Raw genomic sequence first — 13,163 nt, 5'->3', positions numbered from 1 at the left:
ACATTGAAGATTTGTGCAATGTAAACAAAACAAAATGGGTATTTAATTACGAAAATTTAAAATGGATTCAACGGCAGTAAATTCCAAGTTCTCCAGCATCATTACCTGTCATAGAAGTGGACCAATCAATCGGTCTTGATGCGTGGTGTATGTATAAAGAGATGCTCCATTTTGCGTGTTGCTCTAATCAAATCGCATTTGCTGATACAAATTAGTCGATAGGCAGGACTACAGAGTACTGCTGCGTTTGAAAGGATTTATTCTAACGGACTTAGCACTCAAAATAATTATTCCATGCTACTAACGATGAATTCTAATAGTAGGAATAGGAAATTAAAGTTATAAACTGCTCTTTAAATGATCCAATGTACTGCCCTGCCCCGTATCTGTAGGAAATAAATTTAGCCAATGATTTATGAGCATTTTCTTTCAATTCTCATTTATTCAGTGCATTGAAGTATGTCAATTTTTAATGTTTTATTGAATGTACAATGATATAAGTCACCAGTTAACGTTTGTAAACAAGTCCAACGGGTAAATCAACATAAAAATGTGTCCATTGAACAATGGTTGAAGATTCGTATATGAACGTCAAATGATGATCTCACCTAGAGTACCTAGACCCAACATGACGATATCTTATCCGTAATGTTGGAAACAATTCAAAAAAATTAATCCGAAATTCAGTTTCGTTAGCTTTTAAATCTGGTTATAGGCACTTTACCTTCACCGGATACATCAGCGAGGCGCTATCGATTTGTGTTTGGTTGCAGCAAGATAACGGCCCTTAAAATACGTCGCAATTTTGAACAAAATGCATTCAAGATCAGCTACTTTGCGCAGAGAATCCACGTGACGCAGATGGTTTTCGGTTTCGGAAGACAGACGCTAGTTTCTAGATCTGGGCAGTTTCTGGATTCTGGTGTGACTCTTGCAGACTGTATATGTCAAACTCTAGAAGCAAAAATAAAACATTCTTATATTCATAGCATACAAGTAAAATTTAATCGCTCACCTGTATTATATCTCGCACTGATGATGGTTGTAGAATTTCGATGCTTCACTTTCTTAAGTTGCTACTAGAAAGTGGCACTAAGGCCTCAAAAATTGAATTATTTTAATTGCCACTTCCTCAAAATGTTTGTTGATTTTCTTGAGGCTCCTTAGTAACTTGTTCGTAGCAACTTAAACAGTGTTGCTGAAGAAGAATATTTTTATCATTATCAAGGGGTCGCTATATTTGTTGTAACTGGCGGTAAATCGCTCACAGACACTTTTAGTTGCAAATTTTCTTCGTAGTGTCTGGTCGTGTCGTCGGCTGTTCGTTTGGAATGACAGCTTTGTTCCAAACGAGTAAACGACCTGTCAAATACAATACAAAGTGAACGAAACTGCCATCATCTCGGCTTAACCGTTTTGAGTTGTTGCCAGCATTGCGGATGAGATGTCGTCACTCTGGTTATAGGCACTCTATACTTACTAGATTTCTCCTTTCGTCTTTTTGGTTTCTCGCAGACTAATTTCAACTTCCAGTTTGGATTAATTTCTCACTTTCTATCTCTCTGTCTTAGCAATGTCCAAAAACTACATTTGACTCCGCGACGACAAATTTTTACAATATTCTACGACGATTTAGCTGTTTTGAAGATGAAGTGTTCGGTAGTAATTCATCCTATATCAACCGATCTGGTGAATTCTCTCTTCAAACGAAATCCTTCGGTAAGTACTAGTTCATTGATCTATAATCATTAAGAAAATATTCCTAAAAATTCAACTGTACAGAGATACTGAATTAGCACTACAGTGAGAAATGTATGAATTTTTATCAATGCTTTATACATAAATTTCGAAAGCATTTACATTGCCATTTTTACTAAGTTTAATAAACAGCCATAGCGGCTGTCGTTTTTCTATTTTACCTGGTGCATCTCATATAAAAATAAATCTTATTTCAGGACATCAGGTCACAATACTATTTTTACTTTGACTCGCATTGTTTCGTGGAGCTTACCACGTTGGTACTCTCCTGAAGTAATTTTCGAGAGCGAAACGAACAAAGCAAAAAGGAAAGTAGTGTATCAGCAGCCGATGAATGCAATATTCCAATAAGAATAATTCTGTTACAAGAAGAACAATATAGGTTTCATTCAAATCATATATTTATTTATTGTATTAGCAGAAGTCAATAAAAGTGCACGAATGTATTTCGATGTGTTTAATTTATAAAATATGCCATAAGTGTGAGTTTCTGGCTTTTCCAAATAAAAGATATAAAATTTTATGTCTAGAGTACGTTCGTTGGATTCTTCATCTAATTCTAATACAATATCCTTTTTACAACAAACAATTGTAAAGTAACTTCCAATTTCCCCCTACACCATTTGCGGTGGTACCTGTAGGTACATGTATGGAGCTTCAGTTAAAGTATACGACGTTCGGTCTCCACTCAAATATTTGAAACCATATATTTTTACTATTAACACTTCCTCGTTTGCTTTCATCGCTATCCATTCTCCGCAGCGGATAGAAGTAAATACTTTATTAACCTCACGCACAACTGCTTCATTGACTGCTGATGTTTCTCGAAATCGATAAGAGCGATCACTCGAACATCTTTGAGTGCCATTAGATAAAATCCAAAGAAACGTACTTTTCTTGACATGAATCACAGTACCTTTCTTGTTTCGAATAGCGAATGTATGTCTTGTTGAGCATTTCGAATTCTTCAAATTCAACTCTCCTCCAGAATTAGGGATTAGTTCTTCCGCGTCGTTTATATCTAACGCTAAGTTTCGTTCAATTGCACTATTTCCGGGACATTGTAGAGAAATGATTTCAAAATCAGTTGGTTTGGTTCCCGAATGTCGTAGTGAAAGAGAATCTGTAAATTCGATATCCAATTTATCAATTCCAAGACTGATAAGAGTATCAAATGCATATGCTTATGCTTTCGTTAAAGTACATACAATTTCTTGAGTTGATGGCATGTCGAAGTTTACAGTATTTGTATTTTGTTGTAGGAAAATTTTTCAGTCCTGCTATACATAATATCTTGTTTTGCTTGTATGCGATTCAGTCTGGATTGAAAACGATATATCACGTATAACTCTACCATTGTATTTTTTTAGTTAGACAATATTTGTTTTTCTATATAATAAGGGTAATCAAACATGTTCAAATTATTTCATTATTTTGGTTGTCAAACACTGCTTGAAATATTGATAGCAAATCAGTCGTATGCATTTCGAGCAGTTTCAATTTTTCAATCGCACTTATTCTACACTATTCCAAACCGGTTCTGAGAATCTTGTATGGCAAAAATCCGACAGAAACAGGACCGTTAATAACCGCTAGGCGAAATTCTCTGCCAGAAACGGTTGTTGCATGACATGTCTGGCAGACATAGCCAGCCGTATGGGGGGAAATCGAGGGGGACGACAGATCCGGATTTTTTTAATTAAAGTCAAAAAATCAACAAAAACCATTCGAACTGCATTTATCCAAATTACTATATCGATCCGTTCGAAAGCGTATGCGACCGTAGGAAAGAAAGTCAAAGAATTAGGATTTAACTAGTAATCAACAGTTTTCTGCTCTGTACAGGCAGATGGTGTGAGTTTTCTTGTGAATTAAGCGAAATTCTGGTAATCTTGTCACTTTATGTTTATAGGAACATTGTTGTTTTAAATGTTAGCAGAGAAAATTAAATTTCATTTTGTTCGTAGTAACGGCACAGACTAACAGACATGACAGTATGAGTAAATTCTTATAAAGATAATTTTTCGTGATGCACTAGCTCCACCTATATTGTACTGCGCGAACTATTTACTATCTGTACACCCCTTGTGTTATGTAAAAGTATTTTTACTAGTTGGTTTCCCCTCGTTTGTCAACACCGATCAGCTGCTTGCAGGGATGTCTGATTTCATCAAAATATTTGAAAATGAATCGTCACAATAAATTATTGGATTACGTTGATAATATATTTAACTTTTTCGCGATGTTGGAAGGTAACCATTTATTTGACTCAACGTTGTTCATCTAGACTATTTTTTATTGTGTTGGTAGTTTTCACCCGAAATTAAGTGGCGGCAGACCAGAAGCAAGTAAATAATGTACCAAAACGGGTTCGATTTTGTCTTGCGTTGGAGGATGAGAAGTAGGCACAATTATGTAAATAGTTTTGGCAATATGTATTAAATCTGTATCCTGCATGACATTCGCATGGACGTATACAAATCAATACATTACAGGTAATTCTGTATGAATGGCAACTCTGTTGGTAAATAAAAAAATAAACACAGTCTAGATGACAGACAGGATGTTTTTGATAGGGTAACGTGGCGCCATCATGACACATGTGAGCACTGTCCCAAATAAAGGAATATTCGAAATGACCGTTAAAATGATTGAAGAATCTAATTTGAGTGTCCTGTCTGTTAGTCTGTGGTAACGGTTTTAGACCAAATGCCTTAATCTTTAACACTGCATCAAAAATAAAATAAATTCAGTTAGCTATAATCACAGACTAACAGACATGACAGTATGAGTAAATTCTTATAAAAAATCATTTTTCGTGATGCACTAGCTCCACCTATATTGTACTGCGCGAACTATTTACTATCGGTACACCCCTTGTGTTATGTAAAAGTATTTTTACTAGTTGGTTTCCCCTCGTTTGTCAACACCGATCAGCTGCTTGCAGGGATGTCTGATTTCATCAAAATATTTGAAAATGAATCGTCACAATAAATTATTGGATTACGTTGATAATATATTTAACTTTTTCGCGATGTTGGAAGGTAACCATTTATTTGACTCAACGTTGTTCATCTAGACTATTTTTTATTGTGTTGGTAGTTTTCACCCGAAATTAAGTGGCGGCAGACCAGAAGCAAGTAAATAATGTACCAAAACGGGTTCGATTTTGTCTTGCGTTGGAGGATGAGAAGTAGGCACAATTATGTAAATAGTTTTGGCAATATGTATTAAATCTGTATCCTGCATGACATTCGCATGGACGTATACAAATCAATACATTGCAGGTAATTCTGTATGAATGGCCACTCTGTTGGTAAATGAAAAAAAAACACAGTCTAGATGACAGACAGGATGTTTTTGATAGGGTAACGTGGCGCCATCATGACACATGTGAGCACTGTCCCAAATAAAGGAATATTCGAAATGACCGTTAAAATGATTGAAGAATCTAATTTGAGTGTCCTGTCTGTTAGTCTGTGGTAACGGTTTTAGACCAAATGCCTTAATCTTTAACACTGCATCAAAAATAAAATAAATTCAGTTAGCTATAATCACAGACTAACAGACATGACAGTATGAGTAAATTCTTATAAAAAATCATTTTTCGTGATGCACTAGCTCCACCTATATTGTACTGCGCGAACTATTTACTATCGGTACACCCCTTGTGTTACGAAAAAGTTTTTTTACTAGTTGGTTTCCCCTCGTTTGTCAACACCGATCAGCTGCTTGCAGGGTTGCCTGATTTTATCGAAATATTTGATAATGAATCGTCACAATAAATTATTGGATTACGTTGATAATATATTTAACTTTTTCGCGATGTTGGAAGGTAACCATTTATTTGACTCAACGTTGTTCATCTAGACTATTTTTTATTGTGTTGGTAGTTTTCACCAGAAATTAGGTGGCGGCAGACCAGAAGCAAGTAAATATTGTAACAAAACGGGTTCGATTTTGTCTTGCGTTGGAGGATGAGAAATAGGCACAATTATGTATATAGTTTTGGCAATATGTATTAAATCTGTATCCTGCATGACATTCGCATGGACGTATACAAATCAATACATTACAGGTAATTCTGTATGAATGGCAACTCTGTTGGTAAATAAAAAAATAAACACAGTCTAGATGACAGACATGATGTTTTTGATAGGGTAACGTGGCGCCATCATGACACATGTGAGTACTGTCCCAAATAAAGGAATATTCGAAATGACCGTTAAAATGATTGAAGAATCTAATTTGAGTGTCCTGTCTGTTAGTCTGTGCTATAATTAAGATTCTTTAATTTGTCTCATCAGTTTCAGTTGATTGTTATGCGTCAATCCCATTCAATTAAATTGAGTTTGCTAAATATGTTTACACTCAATCTGTAGAGAGTCTATTGGCCTTAAAAAATAATGACGTCAATGATAATGCCATCAATAAATTTACTTTCTATCTTATAGGGAAATCTCTCAAATCTAAAAATAAATTTGCAAGTGATGAAGCGCATTAGTTTCAGATAATAGTTACTATTTGAAGGATGGAAGCGAGTCCAGTAATTAGTGTTGAGATACCGAAACTGAACCATAGGAAGCTATCAATATGAGTTTTTCATCATAGTAAGCCTGTGTTATAGATTAATAAAATTTTATTCATTCTATCATTACAACCCATAGTAACAAGTTGTTATTTTTTCACTCTGCTAACAATTAGACCATTTTTTGATTTGCACTCTATTCCTCTCGCTCTACCGATGAGGATGCTCCAACAAAAATCAAAAAGGAATCATTATCAAATAAGTATCGTTAATTTGGAAATCATCAGGCATAATATTTCCATCCTATGAAAGATAACGAATATTCAGTTGACTTATTGACAGCACCGTTCGCAAAGCGAAATACTTAACGGAATCTCTTTAACTCCATTGTTCCAACTCAAAGATGTTCCTGAAAAGAGAATTGGTTATAAAATATCACTTGGACACAATGATAATAAATACTATTATTTAAAGAACATAGAGTCTTCCTTCTCAAAATATTCAGAAATGTTTGAAACTTTTGTGTACTCGTGATCTTTGAAAACTTCGGTTTGTATTGATATTAGTGACGCATCATATCACCATGGTTATATATATATATATATATATATATATATATATATATATATATATATATATATATATATATATATATATATATATATATATATACACTCAGAAAAATATTATGGTAACAGTTACTATATAGAGGGCCAACCTGACCATGCGAGTATAGTGGTTTTCAGCCGACTATTAAATCAGATGATTTCAACAATAGTCAAGTTCATGTTTACTATAAATGGTATCGGCTCTAGAATAGTAATATTGAACAGTATACTGTATGAATAACTAATACGATTGAGATGGTTAGGCTAACCATGACCGAATCTTTATTTACATTGTAGTTTTCGCTATAACCAGAGCCATGGTATTTTTAACATTTCACTTCTAGTTATTTCGAAACTAAAGGCAGTGGTTGATTCAACAATGCTGAAGATCAGCAGAACATGAGCTAATGTTAAAAAGTTTTATGAATTTGAATTCTAGAACAAGAACAACAAAATAGTTTCATGGAATTTTATTTTATTTTCACATCATATTAAATGATGACATGCCTAGTGAAATGTTGAATAGCAACGTGGACACTGAGGAGCATTGTTTGGTAGCAGCAGTTGATCAAAGGCTCTGATGTCCGGTGGATTTTTTCCTGAAGCAGGAATGAGCAGCATGAAAGAAATTAATAGCCAAGTCCAGATGTAAACCTCGTTACCCACCTGCGATATGTTGGATGTTATTTCTACAGCGACCGATAATGAATAATAAATCGTATACGAGACGTTGATTTCACTGGAAAACGTAGCCGTTGCCGGAAAAATGGTTGAAAAATTGAATTTCAATGACGGAAACTATTAAGGCTACAAACTTTACTCACCTGCAAGACCTACCAAATTACACAAAGTCATAATATAAAATATTTTTTTCATATCAATCACTGATGTGTTAGCCACGTACGAAATTTTCTGTTTTATTGTGATTTTATGTGACAATAACATAGAACATTCGTTTATTGACAATTTGTATAGTCAGCACAAATGAAATACATAGTCGGTTAAAAAACAAAAAATACACGATAATGTGATTACTACATAAATTCTGTTGATATGGACTACATGAATAGTGTTTTCAAACTTCATAATCGTCTATCAAACCATGTATCTATTTATGGTAACATTATTATACTGTGAACATATTCACATGGTAGCAATAACTATTTCGCTTTTCATATATCAAGGCTCAAGAGCAATTTCACCTTACTAGAAATTGTGAGTTTAACTATTTGTTCTTATATTTGAGATGACTACCATTGTCAGTATGACCATGCCAGAAAAGTCATAAATTCAAATAGTTTAGTCAAGTCGTAGTCTTTGTTGTCTAGTAATTTATACAATACAGATGGCGAATAGTCATATATCATGCTCTTTGCTACTATTTTAGCGTATAGTAGAAATGACAATGAAAAACAGTTTGCGGTTACTATGGTTTTTTTCTCAGTGTATATATATATATATATATATATATATATATATATATATATATATATATATATATATATATATATATATATATATATATATATATATATATATATATATATATATATATATATATATATATATATATATATATATATATATATATATATATATATATATATATATATATATATAGGAAGAAGAAAAACTCGAAAAAGTCGATCAATCCATATCTAACCTGTACTATGTGTAGTAAAGATAGACAAAAGAGTCCATGAACTTGTGGTGCGAGGAAAAAGCGAGTATTCCAGTTCGATCTGAAACGCGTTTTTGCAGTGTCATCCCCCTCGGGGGAAATCTGCCCGCCGCGTACAAATGGGAGTGTGATTTCACAAAATGTTTTTTAGAGTGTCGGTACGGTCGGTAAAGACACTTAGAAATCGTCTGGCAGCTCTGCTACTGAAATATATTGTTTTGGTTCTATGAATTAGTTTAATTGCAATAAAATATTAAATACAGCATTCATTTAGTCAATTAAGATGTCCAGCAGAACGTTCATGCTGTTGGGTCAAGTATTACCATGTATAAAACAAAATGCATCCAAAGTACGAATTCGACGAATGGAACTTGACACTAATCTTAATATGGTAAAGAATAAGTTTTCTGTTGCATAACTCATACATGTCTTATATTATATTACATTATATTATAGTATTTCAAAAAGGATGAGTTCTATTTTGTGCATGACCCAAACAAGATTTGCAAAACTGGTGACATTGTATTGATAAAAGAGCTGCCGCAAAAACTAACGAGATTGATAACGCACGCGGTTGAAGACATCGTTTACCCTTTGGGTGATGTGACAGATCCGATAACTGGAAAGAAAGTAACAGCCGGGAAATATCGTGACGACATTGATGAAATGAACAAGTTATTTGGGAAGTCGAGTGAAGCGTTCGATTACAACAAATCATTACCAAGAGGCAGACTGGAAGGAACGAAAGATTATACTCACGGAGAAACTTATATCAAATATCATGAAGATGGAAAGGATCAACCATTTGCAGTATAGGATATCATCATATTCAGTTTATAATTCAAAGCAAACAAATTGATGCTTAAGCACTAACAATCGAACCACTTTATACAATTGTTGTTGTAACAAGAGAACGTGAAACACAAACAAAAACAAAAATTGAGAAAACCAGAGAGAGGTCAATGTTCACATTTGTACTGTTTCTATGTGGTAGACATAAGACGAACCTTATTCATCTAAACCGAGAAACTCGCGCTCCAGTGCCGCACCCATCATATTCCAGTCCCCATCATCGACATCGTCGATTGGATCTTCACTGCCTTCACTGTTAGAGCCCATATCTAAATCCGACGGTAAATCACCGCCCCTTCTGAACTTTGCACTTGGGCTTTCGTCATCATCGTCCGAGCTCAAATTGGTTTGGCTGTTATCGTCATCGTACCTAATTAAAAGTCGACTTGATTCTTCTTCATCAAGATCGTTGCGCTGCTGGAAAATATTGTGACGATTTTCCTTTTCTTCTTTTCGTCTCCGTTTACGTAGAGATTTGTTCATCGGAGGATTTTCAATATCTACTGGCTCATCGTCACTCGAACTGTCGTCGGACTCGAAAAAGTCATCAAAATCATCATTCATTGCGTTCAGATCGTCATTGGAAAAGCTTAACAGCGGGTTTATTGTGTCTATAAACTTTGGCGGTTGTGATGATTTACTCGATGAGCTCTTGCTTTCACCATAGTTGATCACGTGTTCTACAATGAATCAATTCATTACTCGAAAAGTTTGTGTTGATGTGTTAGTGTAAAACCTACCAGGACTATGACAATGAGCCGGCGGCTGTCGCATTTTAGATGGTTTCGAAGACTTAAGCGGGAACAACGATTCCTCTACATGCTCCCAACGTTCGGCACAGTTCCAAAGCCATTCTGGTGCCACAATTTTAATCGCAGGATTTTTTCTTGCGTTATGCACTTTTGATGTGCCGAAAGTGACCGCAACCAAATGGGTCGTATCCGGTACTAAATCTTGTGTCACGATAGCACCTAAGCTACGAGCTATGTGATATGCTTTGCTTTCTTCGAGCTTCATGCTGTTGGGCACTAGTCCGGAGAAAACTAACTTAAAACCTACCAACACCTGTGATTTTACTTGTGGAATGAGCTTTTTCAGGTCCGATATCTGTAATAAGAAATATAAGATTGTAAGTCGGCCATGCTAAAGTAATTCGATCATTATTACTTTTTTGGTTTTATCATACATTTCGTAAAATGTCTGATGAATTTTAAGCAAAATGTGTTCCAAATACAACAAATAATCGTCTGGATCTTCTATTTCTATCAGTTTGCTATTTTGCTCGGATTTACTCTTCTTCGTTGCCTTGCCAACTTTCAGTGATGTTTCTCCTTCAGTTGGATCAACTACTTTTTTCTCTGGTAAATTATGCTTGTTTGTGATTGATTTCTCGGGAGGTTTTTCTTTTTGGTCTTCAGTAGGCGGAGACTCATCTACGGAAAATACCTTTTCCGCTTCCTCGCGAGACTGATCAGCATCTTCTCGAACATCATCAGTCTCAATTTTTGGTGTTGGTGGACGACTATCATTATTTTTCTTATCCTTTGGGAATTGATTAATAAGATCTAAACAGATAACTACTGAATTATCGTGTTGTGTAAAAATCTCATTGCAAAGAATTACCTTTAAAATCAACTCCTTTACCATCCAATTCATTTTTCGACATCCCAGGTGGAGCGTTAATGTCTCCCGTATGCTGGAAAAAGTGATAAGGTTTCACTTGAATTAAGTTTGCCGCCATGTTCCAAACATCCTCTCGGTCATCAATGATGCAGACCATAGAATCTCCACACGGAAATAAAGCCCTGAAAGAAGCATAACAGTTGATGTCTCAAGAAAAAAACTTGTACAGTATCTCTAAGTAGTACTTTAAATTGTCTGTTTTACTCGTTACATTGAAACACTCATCACGCGATAAAATTCTATGCGAAAACAATTTGCGATCTTCATCTAGAAATTGAGCTATCATGTGAGCATAGTTGCGAGCTCCGAACGTACAAATATGAAGTTCGTAATGCGGATTCATTCTAGATAGGAACTGCAAAGCTCCCGGTCTTAACCTTGTATGATACCAGGGTGAATTAGGTCCGTATAGTTGAAAGTGATACACATCCTGTGAAGTGTACAAATAAGTTATTTTCTACTAACATACATAAAATCCGCCACCATACTTTAAGATTGTTTGGAACATTATCGTTGGTTGTATGGATTAGCGTTTGATCAAGATCGACAAGCAGAACCAACTTTCTATCACGTAGTAGACGTTCAGTGTCTGCTTGTCCAAGTTTTTTGGCCAAAGTTTCTGTTACTTTGAGTTCGGGCACGGAATGAATCATCGGAACAGACGCCTCCGAAGGACCACCTTGATCATCTTGCCGTAAATCAGCTCCACAGTCTGCGCACATATCTTTTATTACCGTAGTATGCGTACATTGTTGTAGCTCCAATAATGCTTTGCTACAAGAAATGAAAAGAAAAACACCAATCTCAAGTCATACCAATCATTAATAAAATCAATAAACCAAAACAAACCACAACGCATGGCAAGGCATAAATGTCACCTACCGGTACACTTACCCTTTATCAACAATTTCACCTTCCCTGGCGAGGCGCTTTTTAACGACGCCTGCTTTGGTTGCTTTCAAACGCTTGATATCCTTTTCGGAACCATCGCAGCACTCGTAAAACAGAATAATATTACCGCATGTAACAGGATAACCTTCGCGAACCTTCCACTTTTGAATTTTGATACTTGATTCCACCGGAGCGAATATGATGTTTTGATTTTCTTCAGCCATTTTTATGTTGCTCCTTCTCTCGCACTATTATGATCAATTTTTGCGATAGTTTTTGACGGATAAAAGAATGAAAGTAACTTGTCTGTTTTAATTATCACAGTGTAACGTTACTCCAGTTACCGATCCCTGTAAAAAACGTCCAAAGTAACCCACTTGAACGCGGCGGGCAGATTTTCCCCAGACGGCTGACTATTTCTGCCAGCCATTTTTGTCGGAATTCTGCCAGAATTACGACAAAAGTCGGTTCTGTTTCTGTCGGATTCTTGCCATACAAGATTGGCAGAACCGTTTTGAATCGGTTCTACATTTTAAGCGTCTTGGTTTTAATTTTTCAATGAAAAGTACATATGAAAGGCAATAAGTTACTGCCCTTCATGTATACTAATTATGGAAAATATTATTGCCAATAACATTGATTTCTCCTTACCAAACATACCCACACACTTAAAACCATTTCTTGAGCTCGGCATAATAAAATGCCGAAACTGATCAGCAACACGTAAATTTGCTGATTGCTCAGTAATCAATATGCATGTTTCTGAAATTCGTTAAATGCATTCACTGATATTTCGGTGAAATGCCAAATTTTGCCGAAATTTGGCATAATTGCTTGCTGAATTTATCAGTAAACAACAGATATGCCGACATCAGCAGAGACGTTTGCCGAGATTTCGGAATATGCGCTAGCTGTTGCCGAGATTCAGCACGACAGCTGTCATTTATTGCCGCGTTACATTTTCGCTTCGCATTGTGCGAAAAAAATTCTATAAATTATAAAAAGCGACTTTATCAGAGCACTCGCGATTATAAGTGAAAAACTCCCAACACGGGACTCAAAGCGTCCTCGAGACAAAACTTTGGGGGATATGCGAAAAAATAACCCAATGCATGGAATAATTCAATAGATCAGAGTAAGTTTATTTTTTAAGCAATACCGT

The 13,163-nt window shown here is 35.4% G+C and overlaps 2 protein-coding genes and 1 long non-coding RNA gene across 3 annotated transcripts; 1 reads left to right on the top strand and 2 right to left on the bottom strand.

Annotated features, from left to right (window-relative positions):
* Positions 1-7,349: 7,349 nt before the first annotated feature.
* Positions 7,350-7,743, bottom strand: LOC131433699 (uncharacterized). The gene is made up of 2 exons (XR_009230291.1): positions 7,561-7,743; positions 7,350-7,493 (listed from the first exon to the last, which is right to left on the bottom strand). It is a non-coding gene; the product is annotated as an uncharacterized LOC131433699 (long non-coding RNA).
* Positions 7,744-8,755: 1,012 nt separating this feature from the next.
* Positions 8,756-9,489, top strand: LOC131433696 (small ribosomal subunit protein uS17m). Its single transcript, XM_058600234.1, has 2 exons — positions 8,756-8,966; positions 9,032-9,489. Exons 1-2 carry the CDS (start codon positions 8,859-8,861, stop codon positions 9,389-9,391), a joined length of 468 nt encoding a protein of 155 aa, XP_058456217.1. The 5' UTR covers positions 8,756-8,858; the 3' UTR covers positions 9,392-9,489.
* On the bottom strand, positions 9,435-12,278 carry LOC131433683 (RNA polymerase II subunit A C-terminal domain phosphatase). Its single transcript, XM_058600208.1, has 7 exons — positions 12,005-12,278; positions 11,599-11,884; positions 11,296-11,540; positions 11,051-11,232; positions 10,595-10,992; positions 10,168-10,534; positions 9,435-10,107 (listed from the first exon to the last, which is right to left on the bottom strand). The coding sequence occupies exons 1-7, from the start codon at positions 12,223-12,225 to the stop codon at positions 9,584-9,586; spliced, it is 2,223 nt and encodes a 740-aa protein (XP_058456191.1). The 5' UTR covers positions 12,226-12,278; the 3' UTR covers positions 9,435-9,583.
* Positions 12,279-13,163: the final 885 nt, after the last annotated feature.

Source organism: Malaya genurostris, chromosome 3, assembly GCF_030247185.1.
Source record: "Malaya genurostris strain Urasoe2022 chromosome 3, Malgen_1.1, whole genome shotgun sequence".
In the NCBI taxonomy this organism is placed as follows: Eukaryota; Metazoa; Arthropoda; class Insecta; order Diptera; family Culicidae; genus Malaya; species Malaya genurostris.
The sequence above is the reverse complement of the archived record's forward strand: the minus strand, read 5'-3'. Positions and strand labels throughout refer to the sequence as shown.